Here is a 15,404-nt window from a genome sequence, read left to right on the forward strand (position 1 = left end):
CATAAGATATACCCATTCTTCTCCAGAAAATTAGAGCCTCAGTGTGTAGCAGAATGACTTATTTTAGTAGGTAATGACACTATAATCTCTAGTCGTTGATATCTGTCTCCTCTGACCAGAATAAATGCACTTTAGGTGCCAACAAAATACTCGGCTTTATTATCCAATCAGAGTTTGGCTTTGTTGACAAAAATTGGTTAAGTTACCAGCTGGGATCCCTGAATTCCCACTCGTTATTGCCAAGGAAATGGGAGTGCTAAAAGTGTTGCAACTGCAAAATACTCCTCAATAACATAGGACAATTCACACTGCTGTCCCCTTCTAGTTCAAACAGTAGTGCACTGTTTTGCCTTCCAAGCCCATTTCCTCCATGTCAATAATAAACACCTTCAATATCATCTCCTAAAAATATCATGGAATGCTTCTGATGCAGAACACAGGAAAGAAAAATGCTGGAATAACTGCCTTCTTTAACTACTCTCTGCCTGACTCAAGACACAGAAATAACATTTTTGCTACCATTGCCTGAACAGAGGTTGCTAACAAGTGGCTCCCCAGAGTTCCTCAATTCAAACTCTCATGAGCCCTAATTTCCACAATCAATTAGTTGAGCATCCACGGGAGAGATTGCAGCATCTGGAAGGCCACAATATTCTCTACCTTCACTGGCAAAAATCAGTGGAAACCCTTCCATCCTTTTACCAGCTCCTCCTCCACCTACTGGGTGGAGGACCAAAATCACTGTCAAGGATTAGCACTTGTGCTCCAGTAATAGAATTCTTCTTCACCAACCAGAACAACAAGTGACAGCATGCAATGCAAGGTGGCTAAGAAAATTAAAAGCTTTCCTGTAACATCCAAGTAAAAGAGGATTGCTTCCATGAAAACTTAGACCAACGCATGGGAAGGTATGAAGACTTCCTGTAATCTGGGGATTCAGGGCTCCCAAACTCATCTAGTCATCTCCCCAAAGTAACGAGTTATATAACTATCCTAGTCTTCTCCTGTACCAAGCTGCAACACTGGTTTGCATGGTTCCTCCCTTCAGAAATACCAGACACATCATACCCATGAAATACAACTCCGATCTCACTCCATAGGTGAACCCCTATACATGACAGGTACCATGCTGAGAAGACAGTGATCAGCATAAGACTCTGAATTGTTCCAATTCACGTGGTGCCTTTCTCTGTTCTCTACTGCCTTTCAGATGGGCGAGAGAAGGATCTGTGAAGTAAGACTGAGCCTTGCCCTGAAGAATTAAGGAAGGTAGTGGGTTCCTCCAGTAGGTGTCAGAGCATACCAAAGCCCTCACAGCCCTCACTGATGGCCAGCTGCAGCATCTTGTGCATGTCTTCATAAGAATCATAAGTTGGGAGGCACAGCTGGTTAAAACTGAAAGAAAGAATACAGCTTATAGTATAGAATGTGAAACATCAAAACCTATGCTTTCAGTATTTCCTATGCACAAAAATAGATATTTAACTACTCACAGTACAATACACCATTGCAAATCTCTAGAAACAATTAAAAAAAACTTCTGATTATCAGAAAGAAGCTTGCTACAGATAACAAAGAATATCTTAGATAAGATACACACCAGGTATGGGCTGTAGGAAGTGTACTGTGTGTTGGAGCTGCAATAATTTGGAAAGATGGACAAAGTGCAGAAAATCCTCCAGGAGGCAGCTGAGAAGAACCAGTGGTAAATTGCAGCAGTCTAGCCAGCTCCTCTTGTGTAAAACTAGACACTACTGTCCAAAACCAGCGCATCACCTGGAAGGTTCAGGGAAACAAGAAGAATGCCAAATTATTAAGTGAGGACATGGGCATGTTATTAAATTTATAGCAAAATAAGCACCCCAGGTTCCATGGACAGCCAATTCTGAAGAAGATTTAACAAGTGAATTAAGATGTCATACACAGAGAGATACATACAAATAAATTTAAATTACAAAGAAAGTACACATGTTTAAAGAACATTTTTAGGTTTACACATAAAGAAGAAATCTATAGAAAATTCAGCCACACAGCTTATTGTTTAATAATTATGTTTTTAATTATACCTCCCCTCATTTATGAAGTATTTTTCTCTTTTTCATAGAATATCAACATTGCTATTATCATCACTGAGATGGAGGAAGGAATTCATGCTACCTTCTCTCGGAAGTGCCACGAACCACCCACTACCACAGCGTGTGCTTTGAAATCACAGACGTTGATATCCCCTGTGCCGCACATGAGCAACTGGAAGAAAAGTAAACATCATTTTCTAAAAACAAAAAATCACAAAAACCCTTCTGATGTTTTTCTTTCAAACCACACATCATTCGGTGAACTTCAAATGCTCAAAATTAAGACTAGGGATATTTAATAGCAAACTCAGATGTTGAATTGCCTACATAATTATAGTCAAACGACATCAACCAATGAATAACACAGAAGGTCAGCATTTTCACAAGTATCTGTAATTTGCAAAATATTCCTTTACAAAAATATTTTTTTAAAGTATATATAAGGACCAAGCTTAATAATCTCACTTTCTTCCTTACTGTAATATTTTTATGTGAAACTTACGGTGTCCCAAACTGCACTTTTTTCCGCTAAATTTCAACAGCACAAATTTTCAAAGTGTGGGGTGGAGGGCAAATGGCTATAAGCAGGGAAAGATTTTCTACTTGTGAATTAAAGCACAAAGAATGATTCAATTTTCCAGATAGGAAATTACTCAGATGTCACAGAAATATATATAAAACTCTGTACTTTCCAAACCACAGTAGATTTTCTGCCATAAAGCACTAAGCATATGGCAATTTGAATAAATGTTTAAGTTATCTTCAAGGGCAGGGTTTTCAATTTTTTGCAAGTTGTAAAACCTGCACCCTCACCATTAAGCATTAGAAAAAATAATTTAAAAGCCCCTGGCTCCATTTGAGTGAGTTTTATTTTATTTTTTTAAAGCTTGTGGCCTTTCAGGAACCCAGGGTTCTATGGAATATAATTTCAAACATCTGAATGAATTTGCAGTATCAAACAATACTACTAAAAAGCAATACAAGGCAAAAATAATGTTGGTTAAGTCATATATTTTATACAAACAAGACAATCATTTATAAATGGGATTCCAGCACCAACTATTCTACTGTCTCATATTTAACTGAGAATATGCTCCTGTTAATAACAAAGTCCAATTTCTCACCTCAAGTTCATTTTCATCAAAAATAGCCAAGAGGTTTTCAGGAACCAATTCATTGAGACCTAAAAGAGAGTAGCATAGATGAACAACCACAACAACTCGCAAAGGGCATTAAAACCCAGATCAAACTTCCTTTTTTCTTTTCTTTTAAACAAATAGTCACTTTGGAGGAAATAACAAAGAAAAAAAAACAAAGCAAAGCAAAACAAAGCAAAGAACACATTTTGTGCATTACCTTTCAAAAAATGTTCCATTTCTTCTCTAACTTGATTGGCTAATCGATACTGCGCAAGCAGATTCAGGTACAATATTTTATTCTCATTGGTCACTGGCATTTGAGCACCCCCAGTTAACAGTTCAACTATCTGGAAAAAATAAAGAGAGAATGTCTGGTGGGTGAAAACAAATACATCTGTTTCATATGATATCCTTTCCCCACTCTAAATGGGAGACAACTAAATTGTATCTTTTCTTGTTTGTTTGCTTGTTTGTTAAATTTATTTATTGTTGATCTCACCATGGGGCTACTATAGGCCAGCAGTCCCCAACCTTTTGGGTACCAGGGATCAGTTCCATGGAGAGAGGTTTTTCCATGGACCAGAGGGAGTGTGGTTTCGCATGCTGCCTGTATCCCACGGATGGGGCTTCGCTTGTTTGTGCGGCCCGGTTTTTCCGTACGGTACCTGGCTACGCCAGGTACCTGACCCCCAACCCCTGGGGACGAGATCCGTCAAATGTTTTTATTTTTGTCTCTTTACTTTTCTTCACATTTGTTTCACTTCATTACCTTGTCATCTTATTTGTTACTTTTTCTTTCGTTACCATGTCGTTATACTCTTATTTTCTAGTTGTCGAATAGTTGTTGACTAAACTCACCTTCTCAAGCTGTCCAGCTCTGTTGTATTTTTCCTCAGCAAAAACTAACTCCATTTCATTCACATCATTATTCAGAATAAAGCAAACTTTAGATTTATAGAACTCTGGGTCATCTGTCTCAAAATACTGAAAGAAAAACAAAGTGGAAAGAAGGACAAGATAGCAAATAAATTTAAGACACAGTGCAAAATCTTGATCTCTCCTTTATTTTCTAAAAGAAAATCAAAAGATTAAGAGTGGTTTTTACCTTGTAGTGCATTCTTAATCCTATGATCTGAGCCAAGAACGATCTTGTGAATCGAGCTTTCACCAGCTGCTTATAAGCTCCTCCCAGAGATGACTCATAAAGACACTTTCCAACCAAGCGCCCTGCAAATTCATATATCTTCAGTCTTAGATAAGAAGGTCGATTAGGATTGGGGTGTACCTACAAACAAGAAAGCTCACAATCAGAATGACAATCAATAGAGCAGGGATGGACAATTAAGTTTTCCAAAGAGCTACATAAGAATCTAGAAATGTTATACGGGGCTGCCCCCACTGCCCCCAGTCACCGTTGCCAAAGGTCAGACAGGGACAGTTGAAGGGGCAGATGTGGCCTGTGAGCCATAAAATGCCCATGTCCGAACTAGACTTAGAACTTGGAGAAGCATGCAACTGTTTGGTCATAAGCCACTGAACAACAACAAAAAAAAGACAAATACACTATTTCCACTATGATAAATAGAAAGGTACCCACCAGTGCTTGATTATTATCACTGAAGCGAGTAAATAGTTGGTTGGTTGTGTCAAACAAAACTTTACAAATCAGTTCAAACCACTCTCTACGAGGACCTCCCCAATCCAAGGCTGCAAGGAAAAAAAATAGTTATATCTTAGGGGAACCTAGGCATTCAAGAATACAGTGATCAAAGAAAAATATATTTCTAAACATGATGTCTTTTATTACACAGTGCTCAACTGTAATATGACGCTCCAAATTTCTATCACTGTGGGCGTCTACAATTAGTTTTTATTTATTAAGCTTATAACTGTTCTTTTCATTGAAATAAATAACATAGTTATAAATAAAATTTTAAAACCAAATTCATTTCAAAAAGAAACAAATAATACTTGTCAAATTAAAACCTATTTCAGCAACAAGTCAGTTGAGTCACCAAACATGTTTTAGTAATATTTTTTTTTCATGCAGGCAGAAGGGCAATAGAGCTGGTCTAGCCTCCCATGGCACAGAGTTTCCGAGACTGGGAAAGCCAATATGAAATCTTCTCTTGTGTTTCTCAGAGAGTGTGGCATGAAGAGAATAATACTCTATATCCTCCACATTCAATGAATGCAGCAATTGGATTTAAGAAATTGAATGATTGTTTTATTCAGCATCATACTTTGGATTAGCAATTTTTTTTATGTACCCAAATGTTGTCTATGGAAATTCTCAATCAATCAGGTCATGGTTGTCCCAAAGGTGACAACTGAAGAAACTTCTTGGATGGGAAGCAAAATGTTTCCAAGGAACAAACCAAAAAAGTCCAGTTGCCTTTTGGAAAAGCACCTTTGGGATACCCAATATTGTTTTATTTGTAAAATAAGAATTGTTTATATTGGAGAGTACACTCAAAAATGTTCAATAGATATAATGAAATCTATAGATATTTTGGCTTTTGCTCAGTCATTCAGGCCCTAGTCATCTCACGGCTAGATTACTGTAATGTGCTCTACATGGGACTACCCTTGAAGAGCATTTAGAAGCTACAGCTGGTGCAGAATGCAATGGGGTGGGCAGTTCTTGGGGCCCAAAGATTGGCCCACGTAACACCACTGCTCTGCAAGTTGCACTGACTACCAGTCTACTTCTGGGTGCAATCCAAGGTGTTGGATTGCAATCCAAGGTGTTTAAGGCTCTTCATGGCATGGGTCCAGTCTACTTGAGGAACCATCTCATCACACTGGGATTGGCCTGTCCCACCCATGCCAGCAGAGGAGGCAAGCTATGGCCCTGTCGGCCTGATTTTTCTGGCTAGCAGGGTCCAGGAGAAGGGCCTTCTCTGCTATTGCTCCTGCCCTGTAGGACATTTTGCCCACAGTGTGAGGCCGGTTCCAACCCTCCTGACCATTTGTACGAGCCTAAAGAACTGGCTCTGCCAGTTAGATTGGGGCCCCAATGGGGAAGCATCACAATGGAGGTACTTGATCAATTAACAACAGATCCCATCCCCTCCTCCCCACTCTGCCCCTGCCCTCCCCATCTGTAACTGTGGTAAGACGAGCAGCCAATAAATATTAAGTTATTTAAAAATAAATAAATAAAAATAATAATAATAAAATAAATGAATGCATTGCAGGAAGCCAAAACAGACAGACTTTAACTTTGCTTTCTTCAATATCATAACAAATTAACACACCTTCTTCATCCTGAAAAGTCACTTCAAAATTTTTGCTCCAATCAGAAATAGAAAAATTCCGTGTGGCTTTCAGAGACTATGAATAAAATAAAATCAAGACATATCATGAAATCTGATATTTAATCTATAAATATTGTCAATGTATGGATTTTCTCCAAAATTTCTATCTTTTATCTATAGGAGGATTGGATCTACCTGATCTGAAATTGCACTTTGTAGCCTGCTGTGTGGTTTGGTTGAAGGAATGCATGCTGCTGAAAATAACAAAGCTTTTGGAGATAGAAGGGCACATCCTGAGATTTGGGTGTCATGGACAGTTATGGTATGATAATGTCAAAGTTAATGTGGACTTTATGTTAGATGTACCATTTTAAGTATATAGAATAGATACAATCCAGATTGGGTCCGAAAACAACTTTGTGGTTCTCAGCCCAAAATGCATTTTATAGACAAGATATAATAGGCAAGCACAAATGGCTAATTTATTCTGAGATACAGAATTTTATCAAGGGGAATACAAAATAAAATCAAGAGAACAATTGGACGCAGAGGGATATAGTTGCCAATGGGTTTTTTTATTTATAGTTATCAGAAAAATTTAAAGTAGACAACAAAGTTTTGTGATAATGAACAATGTAAGACTGATTTTGAAACAGAATTGTGTATAGAATTTGTGTAAAACAGAAAAAAATAAACTTATAAACTTATAAGTTTTCATGATTAGATAGATTATAGAAAGCAGAGTCATGAACTTTAGAAAGAGGTAAATTTATAATTGAACTTATAACTGTTGTAAATAAAAATGAAATTCACTTCTTTCTGTCTTTTTTCTTTTCTAGTTTTCTTTTACTTTTCTTTCTTTCTTACACTTTTATCTCTTTGATTTCTTTCTTTTTCTTTTTTCTTCCTTACTTTCTATTACTTTATATTAGTTTTTACCTTTAGTTTTAAAACTTTTAAATAATTATATATTTTAAAAAGAATTTGTACCCTAAATAGTAATATATTTTAAATTATATATTGTTGTTATTCCTTCTCTAGAATAAGTATTTTCCAAAACTTCTACATTAGACATACTCACTGAATCCAGAAGATTAGGGCGGCTGACTTTCAAAGAAATTTTGGAATGAGGTTTCTTCATATGCACCTGACGTAATTCCCTCTGGAAGAAGTTCACTTTGTCTTGAAAAGTCTCTGAGCCTCCTAAAACGAAAAGGCCCAGAATCACGTCTGGAACTTTTCAAAGTCCTCATGAACATTTTTAGCGCAAGACAGAGATTTCTCGGCCATAAGAATCTTAAAGTAGCAATTATGCTTTATCTCTGAAATCTATTAACAGATAACCTATGGCAGATCATACATAATTGTATTTAATTATTTGATTTATATAGCTGCCCATCTGAAGTAAATGACTGCAAACACCTCACAACATTAAAACAATTAAACATATACAAATATTAAAATAAAACATAATTGAAACAGTTTATTTTTCAAAAGATTTATTATATAAGAGCAAATCATGACAAAAATAGCCCTAAGCACTATCTTATAGAATAGGGAAATAAAATTTCTATTTATTAACATTTTCTGTCCCATTTTTTCTCTTTCCCCATCTGAATTTTTATGCACACGGACATCCATTCACACACATAAGTTCTGCATATTAGAGCACTGTTTATATTCCCCATTCTGGAACCACGAGATTTTTATAAATGCAGAGAAGAGATAAATAATCTCTCCAAATAAAGAAATATCAGAATGGGATTAGAAAGCTTATATGGTATGCAGAAAGATATATAGTTGGTCTATAATTATACATGTCTTAGTTAAAGCATTCTACTCGTCTTTCACACTGATGAATTAATGTCACGCCAAGTTTCGCCTTACAAAGCAAGATGGGCAGCAAATGAAAGAATGAATGAATGAATGAATGAATGGTACAAAATCTATCAGTGGCACAAATGCTTATGATTCATTACACACCAACCACTATAGCCTTCTGCTCTGACTCCTTTTACCTATATTTTTATGCAGAGAACGTATAAAAGTAGCCGCCAAGATGTTCCTCTCTTTGCAGCTCAACTCCACAGGAGGCTGAATCCCATCATCCACCACCAATGTCAGCAATTTGTGTACAGGATCAGGCCCATGATAAGAAAACTAACACCAAGAAATGGGGGAGGGGGATGGAAGAAGGAACCATCATTCACCAGAAAGCACAGCACATGAAGCAAATGCAGTTAGCAGTGTTTGTGCATATTCCCTTGCCCCACCCCTTGTTCTGGACTGGCTAGCAAAAAAGGTGATTTATAAATTCCACTTCCCACAGAATGAACCTGTTTGCTCAGGGAAGAAAGAGAAAGTTACAAGGAGAATGAAGTTGAATGACAGGGTGCAGGATGTAGTACAAGACAATACCACAGCAAGTTCCCCAGAATAATCTAAAATGCCATCTAAAAATCTCATTTAGGCTTGCAAATGAAATAAACTATTTGAATCCCCTCATGCCACAAACTTTCTCAAAACAAAACATGCCCCACCACCTAGCAAGGTGTTCCACAAACTCACTTTGGTGCCAGGACATACTCGGAAAGTAAAAAGACGCCAAGGAATAATCTTCAAGTAGAATTCCTTCACTGAGAATTGCTTTGAGGCAAAGAAAACAGAAATCGTATTTTCATGAATACATTATTCTGAAAAGATGTCAACAATGAACAAGTCCATTCTTTTTTTTAATGTAAAAAAAGTAATCTAAAATAGGCTTTAGCCACAACTCAGATTTGTAATCTCTATAACTAATATAGAGATGAGCCATGACAACATGAATATTTCTGTCACCTTGTAGAAAAACTCCGTAGCACAATACACCTGTCCTCATAACAACCACACTGAGACAATTCTAGAAGATTACTGCTAATTAGAAACATAACAAACAAACAGTGACAATGAGAATCGTGTAAACGTAGTTATTGTCTGAATGGAAGACTGATAAAGAAGCATTCTTACTTTGGGTGAAACGTAGCAATAAACTTTTTTGGGTTTCTTCATTTTTTCAGGGGTCAGGCTATCAGAAGGAGAGTCTTCATCCTCATCCTCAGTAGCGGTGGAAAGTCGTCGCTGAAAAGAGCCCAAAGGCAGGGGTGGAAGATGCCACTGGGTGTTGGCATAGCTACTAGCGTTATACAGGTAGGCTTCAAAGTAGATACTGACCCCTGAGGTAGAAACATTACGCTCTACGATGTTCTTTTCATCCTCTGCAAGATGGACAGGTGTAAAGTGTAACACAGGCAAAGCTCAGAATGGAAACACAAGTTATGAAGCTGGGTTTTCAAAAAGGTTGAAGATCTAAAATATCATTTTGCAGTGCATATGTTTTATTGTTAATGAATAAGGATATTTCATAGAGAGCCAGTTTAGTCTACAGTAGTGGTTAAGGGATCAGGCTAGAAACCAGGAGACCATGAGTTCTAGTCCTAACTTTGGCACAAAGCCACCTGAGTAACCATGGGCCAATCTTTCTCTTGGAACCATAGGAAGAAAGAAGCAAAGCACTTCTGAAAAATCTTGCAAAAAATGGCACTTTTTTGAGTGGGTTGGTTTTAATGTGGGTTGAGTTATAGGCTGTGCCCACTACTTCTGACTCTTCCAGTCATTTTCTGTTTCAAATCTTGCCACTCCATGACGAAGGGAGGAGGAGTAAACATCCAGGAACAATTAAGGAACATTGCAAATATTTGCAAGCCCAAATATATTACCTTAAATTTCAGATGCATTCAGATGCATGTCTAAACAGTGCTATACTGATATCAATGGAAAATATGTGTACATTTTCAGTATTTTGGAAGATGGATTCAGAGAAGCAGAAGAGGTAAATGAGATGGAAATTCCTCAAACCCACTGCTTTTCTACTATAGATTTTTTTTTATCAGCTATAAACTATAAACTATGTGTTGGAGTGATTCATTATAATTTGCCAAATTTTCTTCAGACTTCATATGCTAAGACTGCATATCAACTATGAATTCCAAAACACTTTACTTATTCAAGGAATGCAGGCAACAAAGTCTATAACGTTTTATTTTAAATATCTTTATCACTAACAATTTCAAAAAACTAGCAAGGAAATAATGACAATGCAATTTTCAGTTTCAGTTGCTTGGAAGGCCTTATTTTTATGACAGGACACAAGATAATCAGAAGCCAAAAGGCAGAATGCAAGGATTAGATTTGAGAAACCCAGGTTTTTAACCACAGTATGAAGTGCACAATGTTGTTTTGAAGATTATATACCAGGCTCTGGAAGAGCTACACAATGTATAAAAAACTATTCACTTACCACTGAGAACAATTATGTCAAACTCTCCATTACTAATAGGCTGGTTTTGGTAAGAGATGCAGGCACGAAAGCAACCCCTACGCAGTAGGGTGAGTCTCAGGAAAACTTGGCAAGTCTGTTGATTGGACATCACAGACTTTTCAAACAAAACATCAGAAGGCTCTTCTTCCTGAGGTCCAAGCTAGACAAAATAAATATGGGTTAGGAGACATTGGTATGCTCTGAAGTTTTATGTGAGAAGACATACAGAGCCCACTTACTTCATGGATCAAGAGGCTGTAATTGTGCTCATCTATCAATGATACTGAGTTGCTAGTAGGGTTATCATATTCATCTCTGGGAACTATTTGCAAAGTGTGTGGCTGCCCACATGTCAGCACCAGAGTGGAGAAATGGCAGGCAATTTTGGTTTTTGAGGGAACTACCATCCCTGAAATAAGAAACACGTTGCACAAATCCCTTATAAAATTACGGTATTTGCAAAGATGTATTGACGTGTAGAAATAGGATTGATACTAAATGAAGCAACCAGTGTTGGCTAACAAACAAAAACAAACATTTCTACACCCCAAAATGAATAGAGTGAAGAAATCACTATTTCTGGGTTATGGTAATAGGCACAGAGTCAACCCAATGTTTCATGGAGTAACACATATGATAGAACTAATTTCACATTTACATAGCTTGAAAACAGATTATTTGAATGTGGCAGAATTTTTCACTTCCTTGGATAAAATTATTCATGGTGATATGCACCATAAATATTTAAGGACAGAATATGTACCAGGAGACCAAATGTGTAAATTATTAATTCCAGACAACTATAGCGAGTACTATGACTCAGGTTATAGTTAAGTTTGGTTCTGAACCTCTTCCCAGTGGATTGTGTTTATTCCATCTTTTTAATTTACAAGGAATCGGATGCAATTAAGCAGATATGTTGACAGGCAAAATATAGTGGTGAAAACCACAACATGAATCTCTGTAGAGTCGTTGGTGCTCCCTGAGCTTGTTTTATTGCAGACATCTCATTACCCAACTAGGTAACATCATCAGTGATGGGAGTGGGGTTTGCTCTCTGTTTATATAGTAATGGCTTGTCCTATCGGTGTTGGTGGTTCCTCGAAAACGATGTTGGTGGTTCTTTGTTAGCTTGGTTGTCTGAATTGGTAATTCCTTGATTGGGATATTGTTTACTGCTTGATTGTTGGTCCAGTTTAATTTTGTTTATTTTTATTTATTTATTACATTTATGTGTGCCCATATCATTCAGAGGCGACACTGGACAGCTTAAAAACATAAAAACTAGTAGACATTAAAATGATAAAACAATAAATAACAAGAAGTAGAGTTAAAAGATGGGAAGGAGAGGAGCACAAAGTACATAGTCTTGGTGTTGATTGCTGGCAAGATGTTTTGTTTATTTGTTTTAACAAAGAAACAAAAATATAAACAGAAAGCAAATCCCATTCTCTTCTATCACTAATGATAACTAGTTGGGTAACAAAATATCTTCAAGAAAGAACCAAGTATGGAGAGCATCAAGGACCCCACAGCTCAATCCTGAGCTACAAATATTCTCTTCTATTGGTAATAGGAATCTCAATGAACACAAGTTAAGAACTCATTTTAGGGTTGTTCTATGAGTATGATGGTAGCAGCAAAGAACTATTGCTCAGTCTTCTAATATAATTAGTTTATTATTTCCCATAGGCGTGGAATATATTCTACATTCGTCAAAGGGAAAATATTAAGAAATCTTGAATTATGTGCATCAGTTGGATTGTCTTGCATAAGGTCATTAATCAGGATAAACATCTTATTATCAAAATAGCATGTTTATCCTGACTAATGACCTCATGCAGGACAAAATGGAGTGCAAAGCTATTAAAAAAAATTTCTAGAAAGTGGATTAGTAAAACAGATAAACAAAATTTGTCATTTTTATGGTTCCACCATACTAAAAAATAGGGTTTTTTCCTAAGTAGGTATTCTATATTTCAGTGTGTCCATTAATTAAATTCTATCATAAATTAATGCTTTAATCCCAAAGCTAGTAAAGATGTAATCTGCTGAGCATCATCCAATATAGCCATGACACTAAATAAGTATGGACGACCAACATTAGGGTATATTATCCCCAACTATTTGTTTTTGCTTTAAGCAAAAACTTACCTGGTTGAAATACTTTGTAGTATGGACTATACGCAACATTCAAGCCTCCAAGTTTTACACTTATCTCATACCGCCCAGCTCTGCGCACAGTGAATGCCACCTTTACCACATTGGAACTGGGTTCTTGAAGCACTTCCTGGGTGACAGGAATATCTATTGCTAACTCCACATGGCAGATGTGAACTCGCAGTCCAACAGGATGATGAGCAGGGAAAGGCTGGCCATTCTTATAAAACAACTGTATGGGAATTAAGAAGCCAAGTGAATAGCAGACTGCAAAGACATTAAGTTCTTACATTAGCCATTAAAAGATGCAGTAAATTAAAATCATCTTGCTGACATTACATGAGTAGTGGTGAAAATCTTTGCCTCAATATACATACACATACATACAGTACAAGATCCAAATTTGAAGTTGCCAATTAAGATAAATTAATAAAGAATAAAGAAAGAAATATTCTTACAAGGGTTTAATAATGTCTACATTCAGCACACACAACTCTGTATCCAAATATGTGGTTAAAGACATTTGCAGCACAGAGAATGTTCAATACATATAATGATATCAAAAAAAAGAGGTGCAGAAGGAAAAGGAGAAAAAAAAATCACCCTTATTAGGAGTTTTTTTTAGTTTTGTTTTGATGTTGTTCAGTTGCTAAGTCATATCTGACTTTTCACAACCATGCCAGGTCTCCCTATCCTTCATTGTCTCCTGGAGTTTGCTCAAATTCATGTTTTTAGCTCTGATTGCCTGGATTTTTTGTTCTGCGCTTTCTCAAATCGTCATTAAAATGAAAAAATCCTCTTACATGCACTCGGAAGGCCATACTACGTCCCACCTCACAGGGATCCTTCCAATCCCAGAAGACTTTACAAGAGCGGGGGTCCAAGTAATTGCCTCGCACATAGTCATAAATGGTACGTTCTCCTCGGCGTTCCCGGTCCTCATGCTGGAGGAAGCTGACTACACGTGCGGCAAGCTCAAAGAGGAACTTAATGGTGAAAAAGAAAGCTACCACAGATACCACTGTGATCCCACCTGCCAAACAGAAAATAGATAGTAATTATAGGATCCAACAAAACTCTTAAAATCCATCACCATGGCTATTTCGTATTACAAGTAATCCTCAATTTACAACACTTCATTTAGTGACTGTTCGAAGTTACAACAGCACTGAAAAAAATGACTGATGACCATTTTTCATACTTAAGATGGTTGCACCATACCCATGCTCAAATTATAAAAATTCAGTCACTTGGCAAGTGACCCATATTTATGACGGTTGCAGTGTCCCTGGGTTATATGTTCACTTTTTGTGGCCCTCTGACAAGCAAAGACAATGGGGAAGCAGTATTACAACCATGCTACTAACTTAACTGCAGTGATTCACTTAACAACTTTGGCAAGAAAGGTTGTAAAATGGGGCAAAATTCACTTAACAGTGTCGCTAAGCAACAAAAATTTTGCGCTCAATTGCGGTATTATAGTAACTTTGGATGAGAATTTACAATATTTAACCTTGAAGTAAACATTTTATAGGGAATCGTTTCAATTAACAGGACTAAAATAAAAATCAAGCCTTCTAAGATATTAAAGTTCCAGATTATCCATTTTTTATTCTATTATTAGATTTTTATTACATCTTTATTTAATTATGTATAAAGAAGATAACTCAAATGGTAAACATATATAATACTCCTGCCTCCTGTTTTACCCACCACAAGCAGCTGGCTTTCATGCCTATGGCAGGCCTAGCATTCCCAATGAGACCTTAACCACTACACCAAACTGGCTCAAGAAATAGAATTGAATAGGCTCAATAGTGTTAGCAAAACAGATACCGTTCACAAAACTACAAGTAGTTCTTGACCTATTGCCACAATTAGCAACATGGAATTTTGGTCATTAAGTAAGTCTTCAAGTGACCAATTTAACAATCATTTTTTACTGCAATTGTTAGGTGAATTATGTGGCCATTAAGGGAATCATGCAGTCATTAAGCAAATCCAACTTCCCCAATTGACTTTGCTTGTTAGAAGCCAGTTGAGAAGTTCACAACTTCTTATGATCATCGTCACAACAATCATTTGACTACAAACTGGAAATACTGTAAACATGAGCCAATTATCAAGCACCCAAATTGCGATCACGTGACCATGGGGGGGTTGTGCAATGGTCATGACTTAGAGGATGGGTCGTAAGTCACTTTTTCCAAGGCTGATATAACTTTAAACAGTCATTTAAAAAATGGCCATAAATTGAGGGCTACTTGTAAGTTAAAAGAATGAAATCTTGAAGGCTCATTTTAGATTCTATGAATAGATTGTCTTCCCTTACCAATAATGTAAAACATTAGGTCCTTTCAATGAGACACACAGCCGAGGATTACAGCTGCATCTAGAAAGAAAAAAACAGATC

The 15,404-nt window shown here is 36.8% G+C and overlaps 1 protein-coding gene across 1 annotated transcript; it reads right to left on the minus strand.

The window, feature by feature from the left end:
• Positions 1–1,263: 1,263 nt before the first annotated feature.
• AREL1 (apoptosis resistant E3 ubiquitin protein ligase 1) lies at positions 1,264–15,372 on the minus strand. Its single transcript, XM_015822210.1, has 18 exons — positions 15,324–15,372; positions 13,795–14,024; positions 12,986–13,223; positions 11,071–11,240; positions 10,811–10,991; positions 9,481–9,728; positions 9,043–9,120; positions 8,493–8,634; positions 7,556–7,677; positions 6,475–6,550; positions 4,812–4,921; positions 4,320–4,499; positions 4,073–4,198; positions 3,432–3,561; positions 3,200–3,258; positions 2,158–2,247; positions 1,601–1,776; positions 1,264–1,395 (listed from the first exon to the last, which is right to left on the minus strand). Exons 1-18 carry the CDS (start codon positions 15,337–15,339, stop codon positions 1,293–1,295), a joined length of 2,475 nt encoding a protein of 824 aa, XP_015677696.1. The 5' UTR covers positions 15,340–15,372; the 3' UTR covers positions 1,264–1,292.
• Positions 15,373–15,404: the final 32 nt, after the last annotated feature.

Source organism: Protobothrops mucrosquamatus, unplaced genomic scaffold (assembly GCF_001527695.2).
Source record: "Protobothrops mucrosquamatus isolate PMUCROS unplaced genomic scaffold, P.Mucros_1.0 scaffold1498, whole genome shotgun sequence".
Taxonomy (NCBI): Eukaryota; Metazoa; Chordata; class Lepidosauria; order Squamata; family Viperidae; genus Protobothrops; species Protobothrops mucrosquamatus.